Here is a 17,389-nt window from a genome sequence, read left to right as displayed (position 1 = left end):
ACAGTGGGTATCTTAAACTCAACTACTTTTCCAAAAACGTCTTATCTTTAAAAGAATCACTAGACTAACTATACATAAAAAAAATAACAACAACAAAAAAACATCAGTCTTGCAGATGAACTTCTCCGAAACTCGCTGTACACAGAGGGACACCATGTTGCGACGTCGTCCTAAACGTGCGCCTTGATTGGTCCGTTTCTGAACGGGGCGGGGATTAGCAGCTCGGTGGGAGTGGAGGTGATGGATCGCGAGTCACTGCGCTGTGAACGGTGTGCGGGACTGACTGTGGAAGCACCGGATCCACGGTCGAGCGCCGAACAACTCTAAACAAGATCCAAGGCTAAAAGACGCGTCATTAACTCGCGGAGGAAGCGAGTAAAGCGCCGAGCTGCTGGAGTTTCCCCATCTGTTTATATCATTGAGACGAAACTGTGTGCTCTTTTTGGCACACGAGCCAGCAGCGGACAGAAGCTGAGATCCCGTCTATCAGCATGCACTGAAACGCCAGATCAGACTAAATAAGAAGCCGCAAAACTCGGGAGTTTACTTTTCGTGTATTTTTTGAAAGAATCCAAATGGAATTGGACAGATATTTTTGGCAGTCCTGCGACTGACAGTTAAGCTTTGTTCCTGGACACTTTGAACATGGATTTAGGTCGGTAAATTTCCGACAAAAACTGTTGCATATCCAAAGCTCATCTCTACGATTTGGGATCAAAAGCGAAAGGAGTCTAGTTTTAAATCTGACACATGATCAGGACCGGATTTGTTCACACACCCGAACCCCAGCACGGGATTGATGGTTCTTATACCTGTGTTCATGTCACTCACCCCCTATCTGGCGTGATTTGACCTTTTGTAAGGCTACTAGCTCACTAATAGATGAGTACAATAAAACAGTCACGCGCTGCAGTCTACCTAAGTGCAAGGTAGCAGCGATTTTGGTAATAAAGAAACGTTGGCCCAGAATCCGCCTGTGCAACGTTGTGCGACACCTTTTCCCCTCCAGGCAACGCTAGAAAAATTGGATTTGGAAGTTGAGCCATGGAGCCCCTCCGCTTGGACGCCTAACCTACTCTTTTGCATGTGGTTCGGTAACCCGGAGTACAGTCGATCGAAAGAAGGATCTTATCTTCTTTGCTAGCTTGTGTCTCTCTCCGAGAACCCTGTAAGATGGCTAGAAGTGACGGCTCGTGGAAATATTACCTCTGGATTCTGACAGCCATGTGCAGATATGCGTTACCCGCAGCCAAATCACTGGAGTCTGTCGTGTGGAATTCACAAAATCCCAAGTAAGTGCACGAGCGCGTGTTTAAAATCCCTTAGAATGAGTATGAAATGCATCACAGTCTCAGATTTTCGCGATAGTACCAGTTCGACTTGTATTGATCATGAAATAGACATACAGTTTGAGCAATCCGATCTGAAAAGCTCCGTTACTCTTGTCACGGCTCGCTCTCCGGCACGATGACATGAAAGCTCACGCTGAAGTGACCGTGCAAGCGCGCGCGCTCTCCCGGGATATAACGCACAGCTGTCATACTCCACCGCCGCATCTCATCAACTCACAAAAATCCCTTGTTGAGCGGGGATTCGACAATAATTTCACGCTGGTACAACTTTATGCGAAATATCGTAGTTGTTTTTTTTAAGAATCTCTTTAAAAAAAAAAAAAAAAAAACTACGAATTCGGACACACAAATTTAACGGGCCTTGACGCGGGCCTTATATCTCTATGCAATACTTTTAAAAACTACAAAGAGACCTGCTACTGTTCCTCGTTGTTTTTAGCACTAAACACTCTCTCTCTATCGGCGTGTCCATCTTTTCTTCTTTTCCCTGGAGAGGCGAGGCGAGCTAACTCTCTGCCACCGGCCTGCCCAAATCCCGGCGGCCCGGTGGCTCTTTACGCCTGTCATATTGCTCAAATCAGAGTTGTGTCGAGAGAGTTAATAGGTTTTTAAGCAGGGGTTTCCTAGACGCTCATAAAGTCTCTCTGATTGCAGCTCATAAAACGTTCTAGGGAGCGTCCAACATGTTTACTTAACCTGAATAATGGCTCGAGACGCCACTGAAGCCTGACTCAACAGAATCATAAAGAAAGCTTGTTGTTTGAGTTTTGCATTTGCAAAAAAAGTTAAGTAACGTTATTTTTTTTTTTTTTTAAATCTATATCGTAACTAAAACGATTTTTATTTTGACTTGTTAGTTGACTAACATGGTTTGTCCTTGTTTTTAGCCTTTGTGTGTAGTGTGGAATACTGGTTGTATCTCAAAACCTAATTGGTTGCCTACTCTGCCAGCAGTTGTTGGGCATCTAGACAGCATATTGGGCACCATAGGCTCGTCTTGGTAGGCAGCTCAAAAGGATTTGAGACGCAGCCGCTGAGTTATGAGCGTAAACAGGGGGGACAGGAATAGTGCACATGTGTTTTTCATCTCGAGGGGAATATTTTAATTAAGGAGTCGCTCGGTTGGGCTAGTAAAAGATGAGCAGAAAACTTGAAAACTTTAGCATGTGAGATCCCGAGGGTCGACGCGAAAACATAAATTGTGCTTTTAAAGCTCAAACCGCACTGTGATCGTAAATTACGAATGAACATAAATTTGTTTTTATTTTTTCATTTTTAATGTTCTCATGCGAAAAGGAAGGGAAATGCAAAAACTAAACAGTTAACTGCTTAGAAATTGGTAACATTTTAAAAACCCTTAAATTAATATTGTTAAACATTATTATATTATATAATGCTTAACAGATCTTTAGTTAATTCACATCCAAACAGTTAGAAATGTTGTGGACCATTTATGAATCAACTATAACTATATCTGTTAAGCACAGAATAAAGTTTTAAATAACTTTTTAAAGCTATAGGCTACTTCATGAAGTTTTGCTAAAATGTATTTAATGCCGTTCTTTAATTCAGACATTACATATATATTTTATATTTAGCCTTTTAGTTTTAAATGTTGGTAATTTTTTTACATGTTGAAAAATAATACATTTTGCTACATGCAAAAACACTTTAGATTATAGAAAATTAATGTTGAGCTCTAGGTTTTTATTTTTTTAAACTTTAATTTTATTATTGTGCATAGGAGCTAAACCCATTACACAGATCTAAAAAATCAGCAACATTTGAGCTTTTTGTCCTGCGAGAGAATTTCAGATCATTTGCTGGAGCCTCTCTGTGCAACTCATTGAAGCAGCTTTGAGCTCCACGGCACAGCAGATGCTCAAACTGGCCTGGTCTGTTTTATCACAGTTGCTGCATGTTGTTTTAAGTACTTAATGTTTATTTACTTACAGAATGTGTGTGTGTGTGTGTGTGTGTGTGCACCTGTGCATGAGCATGGGTGTTTTTAGTTACAGATTCAGTGAACCCCTCAGTACATTGAGAAGAATCGAGCAAAACAATATCTGAACCGTTTGTTAGTGATTGTTTTTGAGTTTTACGAGATACATGTCTGCACATCTCAATCCCACATCTCATTAAAACACAGCACAATAACTCAATACACAGGCTGAATTGGTCGTTGAACGCAAAGCTTATCCTAAGCACTCTCATAAAGACATATGGGCCTCAGGCAAACACACTCTCTGCGCTCTATCTCTGCAGCGGACATATGGGAGCGTCCACCACCACTAAGTCCAAGTCACCCTTTAAACCTCTTACCAGACTCTCAGCAGTGAGGCTATCATACACACACACATACGGCTCTCTTACCCATAATAATGTGCCATTTGTGTTTTAGGTCAGACTGAATGCGAAATATAATTGAAGGACTGTAAAATTAGAAAAACTCTGGCTGCGTTCTCCACCCCTCAGCACTCTTATATTTATATCAGCAAAACGCAAAGTTTACTGAATGCTGAAGCTACCGCTGCGTTTTCTCTGGAAGAAACATTTGGTGGAACAAGAGCTTCACTGATTTATTCTGTTGACACAATTATGTAAATTTAATTACTTCTAGACACAACTACACATACTCGCTCACGCACAGACTTACTGCTGGTTTCAGATGTATAATTCTGTTCCTATCTGCATGGTTCACAGCTATAATTTGGACTGAGAAAAATGTAAAAGCGACACCCCTCCCCTCCCTTCCTCTGCCTTGAGGGAAGAAAAGAGAAGTAGATTCTGCTGGGAATAGAGAGAGAGAGAGTGACAGACAGAGAGAATAAAGTAGCTAATCACTGGGACAATTATCACATTGAGGCAGAGATTTCAGGTTATATCTTATTCCTTTAATGTGTCACACGCTATACACCCAATCAAACACACATAAACAACAAAATGAGGACTCTCTTTACTTCCCAGTCAACATCATCAACTTCTTCTAGTTACAAATTAATATAATTTTACAACATTCAAGTTCTTGGCAGCCACTCGCTTATCAAGAAAACACTCTAGCTGTTTAGAAACAATTTTCTTATGAACGACTGCAAATTAACTAAATTTCTTTTGGCTTTCGGATATTTTAAGAACAAAGTAAGAGGGAATCCATGATATATGTATGAATGTGCCTGTGTGTTTTGGCTATATTCCAGTGCTAAGGGAGGAGATGAGGAGCTAATTGGAAATCTGTCTCTCATTAGCTCAAAAATGCTACTGAAGTACCTTACTTATGTGTGTGAGAGTGTGTATTCAAGCGTAAAAGTTCGTTCATTTACCCAACACTCTGTGGTGCACAATTAGTCTTAATCAGCAACTTCTATGTGCACATATAACCGACTAAAGCAGCAGTTAAATATCCTGTTTAGCTCATGAACACTCTTTAAAAATGTAAAAAAAAAAAAAACGGGCCAGAAAATTAAAAAAATTGGAAAATCTTCTTTTCCACAACAAAACAATGTTGTTCTGGACCCCACTGACTTAAATTGCATAGACAAAAACACTTGAAACATTCTTAAAAATATCTTTTATGTGCCACGCAGACAAAAGTTTGGAAACGACACAAGTTTTAGTAAATGATGAAACCATCGTCTAGCAGTTGGTCTTGGATTTTCAAGAAATAATAAAAGAGAATGACAAGAAAGCATATGATGTAGGCCAGACTCAAATCTGCATCCCTATGAGCGATTCCAACCTGTTGCGAACACGCTCTAACTGCTTAGCCGCGTTTAAAATGTAGAAATTTCTGAAAGCAATTTTTGGGAGTCTGAAAAATCGGATTATTTTGACGTGAAAAGACATTAAATGACCTTTGACCTGCTCAGGAATCATGTCAGTTTCAAAGAAACGCATTCGTGTGTGACTGTTCGGGATCATTTAGGACATGTTTGGGCGTATATTCAGTCATACACAGCAGTAATAATTATTCTCCGAGTCGTGCTACTTTCAATCATGTGTCCGTGTGAATTTACTAGTGTGTACGCTTGAATGTGTGCGTGTGTTTGTGTATGCATGAGTTAGTGTGTGTGTATGTCATGATCAGTGGTGTTATAATAGGAGTTGACAGTGAGGAGATTAACTCTGTCAGAGTTTCAATATGTTGAACAGCAAGAGAGGACTCACGCAGACTCACACACACACACTTCCCTCTGTCTCAGCCGGCATTTCCACAACAGACCTGTTCCTCTCTGAAGTGTGTGTGAAGTGGCTTTTGTTCTATCGTTGATAGCATTTCACGGTGTTGTGGATGTTTATGTGTGTGTGTGTGTGTGTGAGCGAGTTTTGTTCTGTTAATGTCATATGCTGAGAGTCTAACAATGTGACGGCTATAACCATGTACATTTTAACGGGGATTCAGTTTGCAACTTAAAACCGTATTTCTATAGTCGTTATATAACAGAGAGAGAAAGCGAGAGGGGTTGGCGTGAAACCTATTTTTATTGTACATCCATGTGTGTGTGTGCATGGGGAGGGCTTCATTAACAACAGTGCTTAAGTAACAAACGCACATTGTCTGTCCCTGACCAAGCATGACCGCTGGGCACTCACAGGCTCCTCAAACGGCTCTCACACGCACAGACGCGCTCCGAGCCTAGCGCCCGTGTTGTTTTAAGGACTGTAATGTTTGTAGTTGTAGGGTCTGTTGGAGCACACGACGGAAGAGGAGCAGTGGCAGCTGCTGGGGGGGCGGGGGGTTGGTTTACTTAGCTATACTTTGGGGACAAAATTGTCCCCAGAAGTTAGCTAAATTTGACAAAACGTCCCACTGGGGTCCAGGACTTCCTTAGGGGTCAAAATCATTCATAAATAAAGTAGAAGTAAATTTGTTTAGTTTTTTGTTTTGTAACTGTAAAAAAGGCTAAAAGGTTTCTAAGAGGGTTCGGGTTATGGTCAGTCTGTTGTAATCATAGTTAGCTTTATTTATAAACCGTACAAGTCTGTGTCAGAATGTCTTTGTTTAGATACTTTGTTTAGATGTCTGCTAATTTTTTAAAAGGCTAGCTCACCCAAAAATTAATTTTGTCAGCTTTTACTCACCCTCATGTTGTTCCAAACCTATGACTTTTTTTCTTCTGTGGAAAATAAAAGATATTTTGAGAAATGTCTTTTTTTAAATTTTTATACATATAGTAGAAGTCAGCAACCAAACGATAAGCAAAGCTGTAACAACATGAGTTAGAGTAAATAATGACAGAATTTTCAGTTTTGGGTGAACTATCCCTTTAATGTGGTTTATTTGGTTCATGAACATGTTAATCATTCAGTGTCTTGATGTATATCAGAGTTTCATAGTAGAATACAATCTGATAACATCACCATATTGTACCGCTACATTACTTTTTGTAAACAACCTAAACTTTTTGCAAACCACTATACGTCCTCCTTTGTCCTGTCTTTTATCCTGTACCACTAAAACTACGCTATTGTGTATTTCAACTTGTTTCAGAGGATTTCATTACGTTACCCAAGGCCTTAACTTCTAGGGTTACCATGAGAATTCAGACATCATTTACTCACCTTCATGTCCTCCAAACTTACAAGATTTTCATCTTCTGTGGCACACAAAGTTTTTTTTTTTTTTTTTCTTTCTCAGAATGACCAGGATGCAATGAAAGCAGACACTGATTTTTACTGTCAGGCTCCAGTAATGGCAAAAGAACAATAAAAATATAATAAAAATAGTCCTTTTACTCTTGTGCTGTATTCCAAGCCTTCTGAAGCAATGTGATCATTTTGTTTGAGGAACAGACTGAAATTTAAGTCGGCTTTCCCTGAAAAACCTCCCCTCCTCCTAAACACTCAACTATCTTTCACACATTTAAACATTCAAATTTTCCTGCCTCAAGACACACCAAGTTTGAATGTATCTTTGAGAGCCAATAGTTTCTTTGTTCCTGACACAAAGCTGTCGTGTGGAATATAGTGCGAGTCAAATGCAGTGATTTTTTTTTTTTTGGTCATTTTTGGATTGAATGATTGTAGCTGTTCATTCATCCATCTCTTAATATTTTTTTATGTAATATATAATTAAACTATTTTAATTAAATTTAATATTGTAGTTAAACCCACTTCGATGTCATACCTAAAGTTTGCTTCGACTCTCACCTCCAAACTGCCGTGAGAACGTGACAAGAGTCACATTCAGGCTGCTGGATAAGTCACTACAGTGCTGTGGTTTGGGGTGGGTGCTCGTATATATCATTACAGTTGGGCCGGATTCTTGTCCCTCTGTTTCCTCTCTCCTTCTTCTGATCACCCATTATACAAATACCTAGACTCATAAACGTCAAACAAATCTGAGACGTTAAACACCAGTTTCTCTGTCGTTCTTTTTAAAGAGGGAATAGCGCACTGTATCATCACGATTAAACCATCTCGTGAAAGATCTGACCATAATGTGTCTTTCCGTAACAACACACTCAGGCGCTTCCCTTTGTACAACAGCTGCAACCTTTCCTGCAAAGTGACTGGATATTCGCATAGCCTGTCACACACACAGCAAACACAAGGGCGTGAGGTGGAAAACGATTAGCGTTCTGTAAGGAGAGGTTTGCGATCTGTTTGTTCCTTCAGTTCTTCGTGTGCACATTCACACTCTCATGTTTGCTTTCACTTTTGGCTATGTGAGACAGTACGCGCTGGCGGATTATAGGTATATATCTACCCTTAACACATTTATACTCGTACTGTAAACAAAGAGAGGCATTGCAAGTCTAGCAACTCCAAACCTGCTTAAATTCTGCTACGTATAGTACACACAAACACAACGCACACACACAGCGGGCCATCAGTCACACCCTTTTAGAGTTCAAAGCTCCTCCATCCTTTTTATCCACTTTCCAGTCGACAGCTCAGACCATCACACTCACTAAACCCATCATTCCTTGCCGGCGTGTGTGCGTGTGTGTCCGGAGAAATGGTCACGCTTTCAGTCAGCTAAATGCCGCTATAAAGCATCAGAGAAGCTGAAGTCTCCAGCCTGCTTTCATCTCCAGCTGATCTGAGCTCAGCGCTCTCTGCATGCGGTTTCAAATCACAATAACCTTTATTAGCTCCAGCTGACCTGAGAACAGATCTCTCACGCAGCGGTTTTAAGCTGCTTAGGGTTACCTGCCATTAGAAAACTTACTCCTGAACGCACACGGGGGATCAAACTCTCCTCACTCAACTTAGGTTTGGTTGAAAACACCCAAATATCAGGCTCAGGACGCCCACAGATAGATCAGGCCGAAAGCTGTTTACTGGTCCAGGAGCTGCGGAAAGCTGCTTTTAGGGATACGTCTGAATCAGCCATTTTAAAGGCTCATTATTATTTAAAATGGAGGGGAGAAGGAGTTTAGAGCCATTATTGGTGAGACAGTGATCTCTGCCTGCAGCTGGACAGAACAAATGGAAAATCTAATTATAAAACAATGCTGAAAACACACTTGACTCACATACACACACACACACGGCTAATTCATAAAACATGAGAGAGAGAGAGAGAGAAAGGGAGTTTGTTCATCTGCTTGTGATGCCCAAATTTTGGAAATGTCCTCACAAATGCAGTGAAACCTGTTGAAAAGTGGACTTCACTATATGAAAGGCTTATAAATCATGTTTTAATTTGAATCTGCTGATGTCAACAAGTTTGTGTGATGTTTGGATTGGTGGGTTTTAGCAAATATCACCACAAGGGATGCGCCGATATTATAATTCTGGTCGAGGGAGCTAAACTGATACGTATTTTCCTGTTATGATCGATTCCATAATTGATGAATGGACAATATTAAAATTCTATTCTGTTTTGTCTAAATATACTACTGTTTAAAAGTTTGGAGTCCATAAGATTTTTTATTTTCATTTTTTTTAAGAAATTAAAGAACTTTTATTCAGCAAGGATGCATTAATTTGATTTTGATGAGAACAATTCTGAACTTTTTATTCATCAAAAAAATCCTGAAAAAAATGTATCAGTTTCCACAAAAATATTAACTATTTTCAACATGATAATAAATTTTTCTTGTGCAAATTTGAATAGTTGTGTCCCAAATTATGAACTATATTCAATACTTGTAATGTATTCATTTTTGGTTATTTTGTCATTTAAACATCAGCGTCTGATAGCCCCTCCCCCTCCGCTACGTAATTAAAGCTGTGACAGTTGAGTGCATGAAGTGTCTAAAATTCCACACTTTTTTTCTGTTAATTAAGTGCATCATCTGGGTATTTAAAGTGCACTTTTTCTTTTTGGAATTTTTAGCATGAACACACTACTCAAACTATTTAAACTACAAAATGGCATAGAATAGTGCAAAAGTACGTGAATTGTGATGCACCTAATGATTTCTGAAGAATCATGTGACACTGAAGATTGGAGTAATGACTACTGAAAATCCAGCTTTGCCATCACAGGAATAAAGTATTAAAAAAATATTTCACAATATTACAGTTTTTACTGTATATAAGAGACTTCTTCTAAACATTTCTTGAAAAATCGAATGAAAATAAAACACTGACGGCCAATGGGAAAATATTTTGAAATTTTTTAAAGAATTGCTAAATATTACATTAAACTGTGTTAGTAAATTATTTTGTTCTTAATTTACATTTGGTGAAAGGTAAATATAGTGAAACCAACATGCGTTGTGTATATTTTTGTGAAAATGAAGACATAGACTCATTCTAGTTCACATTACCATGACAGACATGCTGAAACACAAAGGTGTGATGAGGGAGTTTGTTAGTGTCTAATGACAACTTATCATTGTTCTCTTGTTGGTTTTTGTTCCCAAGAGTCTCTCTATCTCTCCTATTATATTTCTCATATGTGTAAATATCAATCAGTGATGCGGTCACAGATAACAATAAATGTGTTGACATCGCTATTACTAAAATGACATTTTTTCCTTGTGTGAGTGTGTGTGTGTGTGTGTGATTTCTTTCACTGTTTTCTCCCAGGCACTTTAGAGTGAGCTGTTGAACAAGTATAACCTGTGTGTGTGTGTGTGTGTGTGTTTGCAGTTGCTTTAATTGCTCTGTAATGGGAGATTCTGTGAGAGAAAAAACACACATACACACTGAAACTGTTTCTGCATTACTGTGACCTGTGACTTGTACACACACCCCTACATACACATTAAGAGCACAGATATTATACTCAGTGTGTGTGTGTGTGTGTGTGTGTGTGTGTTTTTAACGGTGGTATCCTGGAGGAGCTCTGGAGGAATTCATACCTTTCATCTCACACTCAGACATACACAATACTCCTGACAGTGAGTGGGAGAGCAAAAATGTGTGTGTGTGTGTGTGTGTGTGTGTGTGTGTGTGTGAGAGAGAACGAAGACGAGACGAGAGTGAGACAGACTTTGACAGAGAGAGGAGAGACAGAGTAAATATGAGCATTTCTGGCTGTGTTTTTTCTTTTTGCACACTAAATATATATACTGTCTGCCATAGCAACAGATACCACCATGCCAATTCATTTTGAGCTCAGACAAAGACTCTTAAATTTGGTTATGAATGCTTTTATTAATTAAATGAACACCCTTGTGCTTTTATAAATAACATTGTGTTATTTAGATATTATTTTAAAAACTGAAATTTTAGAGTTTTCGAGATACAACAGTATCTGCAGTCAAGCTTCCCTTCTGAAAAAAAGTTAGCTACAAACAAAGAGTAACTAGCTTGCTAGTTATTTGAGGGAGAAAAAAGAAGAAAAAAAATTACATGTCAGACTAGATATTTTTTTAGAAAATCAGAAGGATGGCTTAAAATTGATAAAAATAACATAAATGTTCACAAAACACCCAAATTTATGTGACGCTGCCTGAATCATGGTGATAATATTTATAATAATGTAAAGTATAAAAATGTTATTGTACCCATTGAGTAATACAGTATAGTCTTGTAATATTGCTATTATTATCATTATCATCATCATCGTAATTTGTAACAAAATGAACAGGTTCTGTAAAGCTGGTTAAACTGTAGTTTTTTTGGAGGTAAGAAAATCCTACAGGGCTAAAGTCATTGTTTCAGGGCTGAACAGATGTAAGATATCTTCTTGCACTACGGGAAGACCTGTCATATAGATGTCTTCCTGGAAGCTTGATGTGAAACTATCAAATGTCACAAGAAACTCGTACAGCAGTCCAAAAAATCTGAACTGTCACAATTTTTTCAAGTGTATTGTCATCACAACTAAAAAATGCAGAATGTACAGCATTGCAAACTAAAAATAGTTTTGTTATTCTTTTGTGGGATCCCTGGTGATTTCCACTCGTGCCATCAGCACCAGTCCTACATAAGGATCAGGGCGAATGGAAATATTATGACGTTGGTAAACAGTAAAGTGGAAACGTTCTTGTGAATTCTGTCTGTTCACTTGATGTATTTGCAGATCTTGATGGTTCAGTAGGGAACTTTAGCTTGACCTCTAGCCTCTAGCCTCTTTGAACTGGTGAAAGTAATATGGGTGAAAAACAGCAGCTAAAGACATTGAGGAGGAGAGCAGGAAACGAATCAAGTGAAAGAATGTACTTCTGTCTGATTGTGTGATGGGGAGTCATCATTTCCCTCCAAGGCCGACTGATAAAAACCCGGTGCACTGTTGCCCGTTGACTAAAAATCTAAGAAATCCCCTTTGCTTGCATTCAGTGTTTCTATCAGATAGGATATGAAAGGATTAGCCATTATATTTAGATTAGGATTTAATACAGGATATGAACCTTCACTTAAACTTTTAGCTGCGTTAAAGTAAGAAACCGATTCGTAAATTAAATAAATATTTTCAGTTAAATCAGAAACTAAAATAAACTTTTTTGGTGGTAGGTTTTGGCTTAATCTGTAGTAATTCTATTTAGCTATGTTTAAAAACAAGAGATGTCAATGATATGCATGTATGAATGATACACATGTATACATAGCTATACTTTGACTTATTTTTCATCAGAAGTCAACTAACAATCTCAATTTGGGAACATCCAGAGATGTGCTTATTTGTAAAAACAATATTTAAATCAAGTAAAAAAAAAAACTCTAAAAATGCAGAAAGTTCAACTCCAAAGTGTGTGTATGGTGAGTGTGTGTGTGTGTGTGTGTGAGAGAGAGAGATCGAGTGGAAAAAAAGAGAGTATTAATGAGGATGGGGGGGGGGAGGCTCTGCTATGGAGATTCCTCATCTCTCTTAGACTCCATTCACTCATTTCTCTCATTCTCAACAAGATGCCCAAGGCTCTGTGTGTTTTTTGAGTGTGTGAGTTTGTGTGCAGTTGTTATTGTGAGTGGGATATGTGTAAGCTGTCGCTCTCTCTCTCTCTCTCTCTTTCTCTCGCTCGCAGACAAAGAGCCACTTGTAGGAGCTCTGTCTTGAGAATGGACAATCACATGACCACCACACTCTATACATACACCCGGCGTCTCCACATTGAGTGTGTGTCTGCTTAATGAGAGATAGGTGACTACATTTTCCCATTGGATATGTTACACACCAAAAATAAAACTAAACTTTCCAGACTTTAAATTGTAAAAAAAAAGAGGTGTTTTCGTTGTGTATATATAAGTTGCCGTTGTTGGTCCATTGTGGAGGTTAGACTTAATGCCAAGAAATGTGATTACAGCCCCTTCTCAGAATGTAGACGCTTGTGTGTTAAGAGGTGTCTGTGTCTATGTCTCTCTCTCTCTCTCTCTCCCTCTTGAATGAGGCTGATTTGCATGGCTGCTGTATTCAGTATTTAATTGGTGCCATTCAGTCCTGGTCTAATCCCGTGTTCACTTGTTTAAAAAGCGAGGAGGCCTCTTATTGGGTGTGTGTGTGTGTGAGCTTGTGGGTCTAACTCTGTTTCACACAGTGCACAGAAACTGAAGTGTGTGTGTGTGTGTGTGTGTGTGTGTGGATAATTAAATTTACAATTTGAATTAAGACATCTCCCCCACTCTCTAATGTGCTACTGATTTAATTCAATTTTAAGCAGGAAATGGCATTTGTTTATTATTGATGTCCTTCTAGAATTTTGTTATTCTGACTTTTCTTTTCTTTTTAAATATACATTAAATTTTATAAAAATATTATAATTATACAGAGTAAAAAAAGAGAAAAAATAAGAGTAACTTTCTTGTATAATTATTAATGAGAATTATTACATTACAGATCATCAATGTAAGTTCTATAATTATTAATACTATAATTAATGTATATTAATATAAAATATTTTTATTTTAAAGTTTAATAGTGTTACTAAAGTAAACAAGCATTAATTATAAAAAAAAAAAAAAAACCCTGATTGTCTGACCTATCCGATGCACACAACACAAATGCATGGCGCGTTCACAAACACATAGGGACACAAACTTCTTAACGTCCCCTAGGAACAGGAAGGGTTACCTAAATGATTATAAATTTGCTGGTGAGATCTTCTCAGAAGCAGCGCTGTGTGTTTTAGGGAGTGAACTGCCTATTATTGAACCTCTTTGAGCTCCCAACACACACACATATTCTCAAACAATCCCTCTCAGGTCCTGCTTCTGAAATTCTCCGTCTGCAGCAGCTGCTGATTTGACAGGAAGTGATGAAGTCTTTTCTTCAGAGTTGAGGAGGTCAGATTCCTCCTCCTCCTCACTCGCTTTCTCTTTCTGTTTCTGATTTGTTCAGTCATAGCTGGCCGTCAGAGGAAGGGCACGAGTTTGACATCTTCATTGATGGGGAAAAAAGAGAGGGATGAAAAGAGAGATCTAGAAACAGAGGGATAAAAGAAAGGGATAGACAGGAACAGAGAAGAAGCCGCAGACAGAGGAGGCAAATGTCACACAAAGAGTTTAACCCTGCAAAACTCCTTCAGTCATGCAAATCTCTTATTCTCTCACGCGCGCACACAGATATTCTCTGGTGTCAACGCCTCCGATATCGACTTTTATGAACTGCTACGACATTTGACTAAACTGATCGTCTACTCACAATATGATACATTTTGTATATGAATGTTGCTATTTTATATGTCAGATAAACATTGGTTATTTATTATTATATTAAGTTACATATTAGATATTTTTAATTGGTATTCAGTGATTTATTTTCAATACTCTTTTCAAAGGTTTGGGGTCATTAGTTTAGATTTTTTTTTGAAGATTTTCAAATGTTTTTGAAAGAAGTCTCTTATTCTCACCAAGGCTGCATTTATTAGAAAATACAGTAAAAACTAAAAATTTGTGAAATATTGCAATTGAACTGTTTTCTACTGTAATGCATTTTAAAATGTAATTTATTCCTGTAATGACAAAGCTGAATTTTCTCATCATTACTCACATGATCCTTCAGAAATCATACTAATATGCTGATTTGGTGCGCAAGAAACATTTCTTATTATTATCACTGTTGTGCTGCTTAATATTTTTGTGGAAACAGTGATCCATTACTTTGAGGGTTCTTTGATGAATAGAAAATTCAAAACAGCATTTCTTTGAAATAGAAATCTTTTCTAACAGTATAAATATGTCACATATAATGCATCCTTGCTGAATAGAAATATTAAATATTATTAATCTTACTGACTGAATGGTAGTGTTTATATATCCAATGTCAACCTTTACCGATACATAAAAAAAATCTCTAACATTGGTGGATAACTGATATGGTACCGATTTATTGTTCATACCCACTACTCACTTAAAGACATATTAATTGGTTTTCTGAAATTCCTGAATTTACTGAATTTATTTATAATTTACATTTTTTAGCTATTGAAGCATTTCTTCTCTATTCTTTTCAATGACAGAACTGTAAGCTATCATAACTACAGTGTGTATGTGTGTATATTCTTGTTTATATAAGTCTATCTGTTGCCATTGTTTCCCTTCTTCTCATTGAGAACATAATTGTGCTTCTCAATGGCTGTAATCACTCAGTCATAATTGGATTTCACAATCCTGTACACACCTCAGACATAGACACACGTGAACGCACATACAGCATGCCTTGTGAAGTAGACGGAAGTCTGTGCCCCAGTAAAAGGTTTTTGTTGTTAATCCGTCTGTGAAGATGTTTTGTGCGCTCTTATGTGTTAAACCAGCGAACAGCCTGCAGCGAAGAGCGTGTGCACGAGAGCCGAAATAACCAGCAGAATTACATTATACAGAGACAATATTTGAGTTTGATCAGGGCCATATATCAGGGAAACACAAGTTCTCCTGATGTTTTTTATTTAAAGGTTTCTGTTTACTTGCCATTATATAGTGTGTGTGCATGTCTTTTGATTAGAGGGTGTGTGTCTTTTGCATATGCTTTTGTAGTTTTAGGGGATTTCTGTGTATGTGTTTTTGTCTGTGCGTATGTGTAGTTTCAGGGCATGTCTGTGTGTGTTTGCATTTGTTCTTGTGTGTGTTTGTGTGCAGTTAGCAGTAAAATGGGTAAAGAACTGTGGTGCAATCATCTCTCCTTACAGACACATACTGATGGGTGTACTGACTACACACACACACACACACACACACACACACACACACACTAGTCAGCGTTACTGAGAATGAATCATATATTCCCTAAATGTGCGAGCAGTGTTGATCAGCACATGAACAATAAATTATAAACTCTAATAAACGAAGTGAGATGCTTCTCTTTCCCTGTCCAAAAATCATAGTCAGCAGATTCAGCTCCATCTCCATCCAGCTCATTTCTGATTCTGCTTTTCTGTTGCTCTCTTTCTTTCATATTTGGAATTGTTTGATATTTTGAAATATGTTATTAAAAGGAAAAAAGGAATGGCGATAGTCCCTCTGGAGCATTTTGTGGAGAATCTTGGCAGTCTGGAGGGCTATTTGAACCCAAGTTTTTCCTCTCATGATTGTAAGGTCCACAGAGATGCAAATTCTACTGAGAGTTGGTCTCAGAAAGGATTGTTTAAATGTGTTTGTGATTTTAATGTAACTTTGTATGCTTTGTGTTGCAGGTTTGTGTCTGGGAAGGGCTTGGTGATCTACCCTGAGATCGGTGACAAACTAGACATTATCTGCCCCAAAGGGGAAATTGGGAGACCGTATGAGTTTTATAAACTCTACCTGGTGAGGAAAGAGCAGGCAGAGTCCTGCAGCACCATACTGGACCCCAATGTTCTGGTGACCTGCAACAAACCAGAGAAAGACATCAAATTCACCATCAAGTTCCAGGAGTTCAGTCCAAACTACATGGGACTGGAATTCAAACGCTTTACAAACTATTACATCACCTGTAAGTAACCTCCAGCTTTTCTGTATTTATCTAACCTTTCTATACTTTATTTGCTAAAATGATTCATACAGTAATATTTTCTAAAATTGTACCTTTAGGAGTGCCCCTAAACATATTGATTCGCGTACATATCAAAAAGTATTGATTCACTTCTAAAAATCTTTAAAGTTTACAAACATGAATTTATTGTAATGAAAAAGAGGTTATTTTAAATATAATATAAGTTAATGAGAAGTCCCATTTTATAAGTTATGTTTCCACCCAAAGTTGCGAATATAACTTGTGCGCAAAATTGGAATTTCGCATAAAGCATTTGTCAACGTTTCCATCCATTGAGTCGAAGAGAACAAAATTGTCACACACCTGATAAATTGGCTGCTGCAATAGGAGAAGCCACTTTATATAATAATTTGTATATATCCTATAATCAGTGTTGGTGAAAGCTACTTTTAAAAGTAATGCATTACAATATTGTGCTACAATACCCACTAAAAAAGTAACTGTGTTACTTGGTTACTTTTTATGGAAAGTAATGCGTTGTTACTTTTTCTCATCTGGCCTGGGCTGTTTGTTTGTTTGTTCTTTTTTTTTGGCAAATGTTAAAGCCATTTCACACCAAAAGTGAAATGAATAAGCCTTAGGCTGAAGGAAATGCAAATAAACTAAACTCTAAAAATAAATGCAAACAAAATATCTCAGCTGTACTGCAATTCTGGATCACAGAAGAATAGGATGCAGGAGATGAAAGTTCAACACTCTTTCTTAAGCAATAAAAACATTGAAAAGAAACACAAAT

The 17,389-nt window shown here is 37.8% G+C and overlaps 1 protein-coding gene across 1 annotated transcript in view; it reads left to right on the top strand.

Moving 5' to 3' along the window:
* The first annotated feature begins 272 nt into the window (after positions 1–272).
* Positions 273–17,389, top strand: part of efnb1 (ephrin-B1) — a 36,643-nt gene continuing 19,526 nt past the window's right edge. Inside the window, exons 1-2 of the mRNA XM_067406797.1 lie at positions 273–1,292; positions 16,316–16,593. Coding sequence (XP_067262898.1) covers positions 1,174–1,292; positions 16,316–16,593 — 397 coding nt within the window. The 5' untranslated portion in view covers positions 273–1,173. The remainder of the gene's footprint in view (positions 1,293–16,315; positions 16,594–17,389) is intronic.

The sequence above is a fragment of the Chanodichthys erythropterus genome, chromosome 13 (genome assembly GCF_024489055.1).
Source record: "Chanodichthys erythropterus isolate Z2021 chromosome 13, ASM2448905v1, whole genome shotgun sequence".
NCBI classification, from domain to species: Eukaryota; Metazoa; Chordata; class Actinopteri; order Cypriniformes; family Xenocyprididae; genus Chanodichthys; species Chanodichthys erythropterus.
Note: the sequence above shows the minus strand (reverse complement) of the source record. Positions and strands in the feature narration are given on the sequence as shown.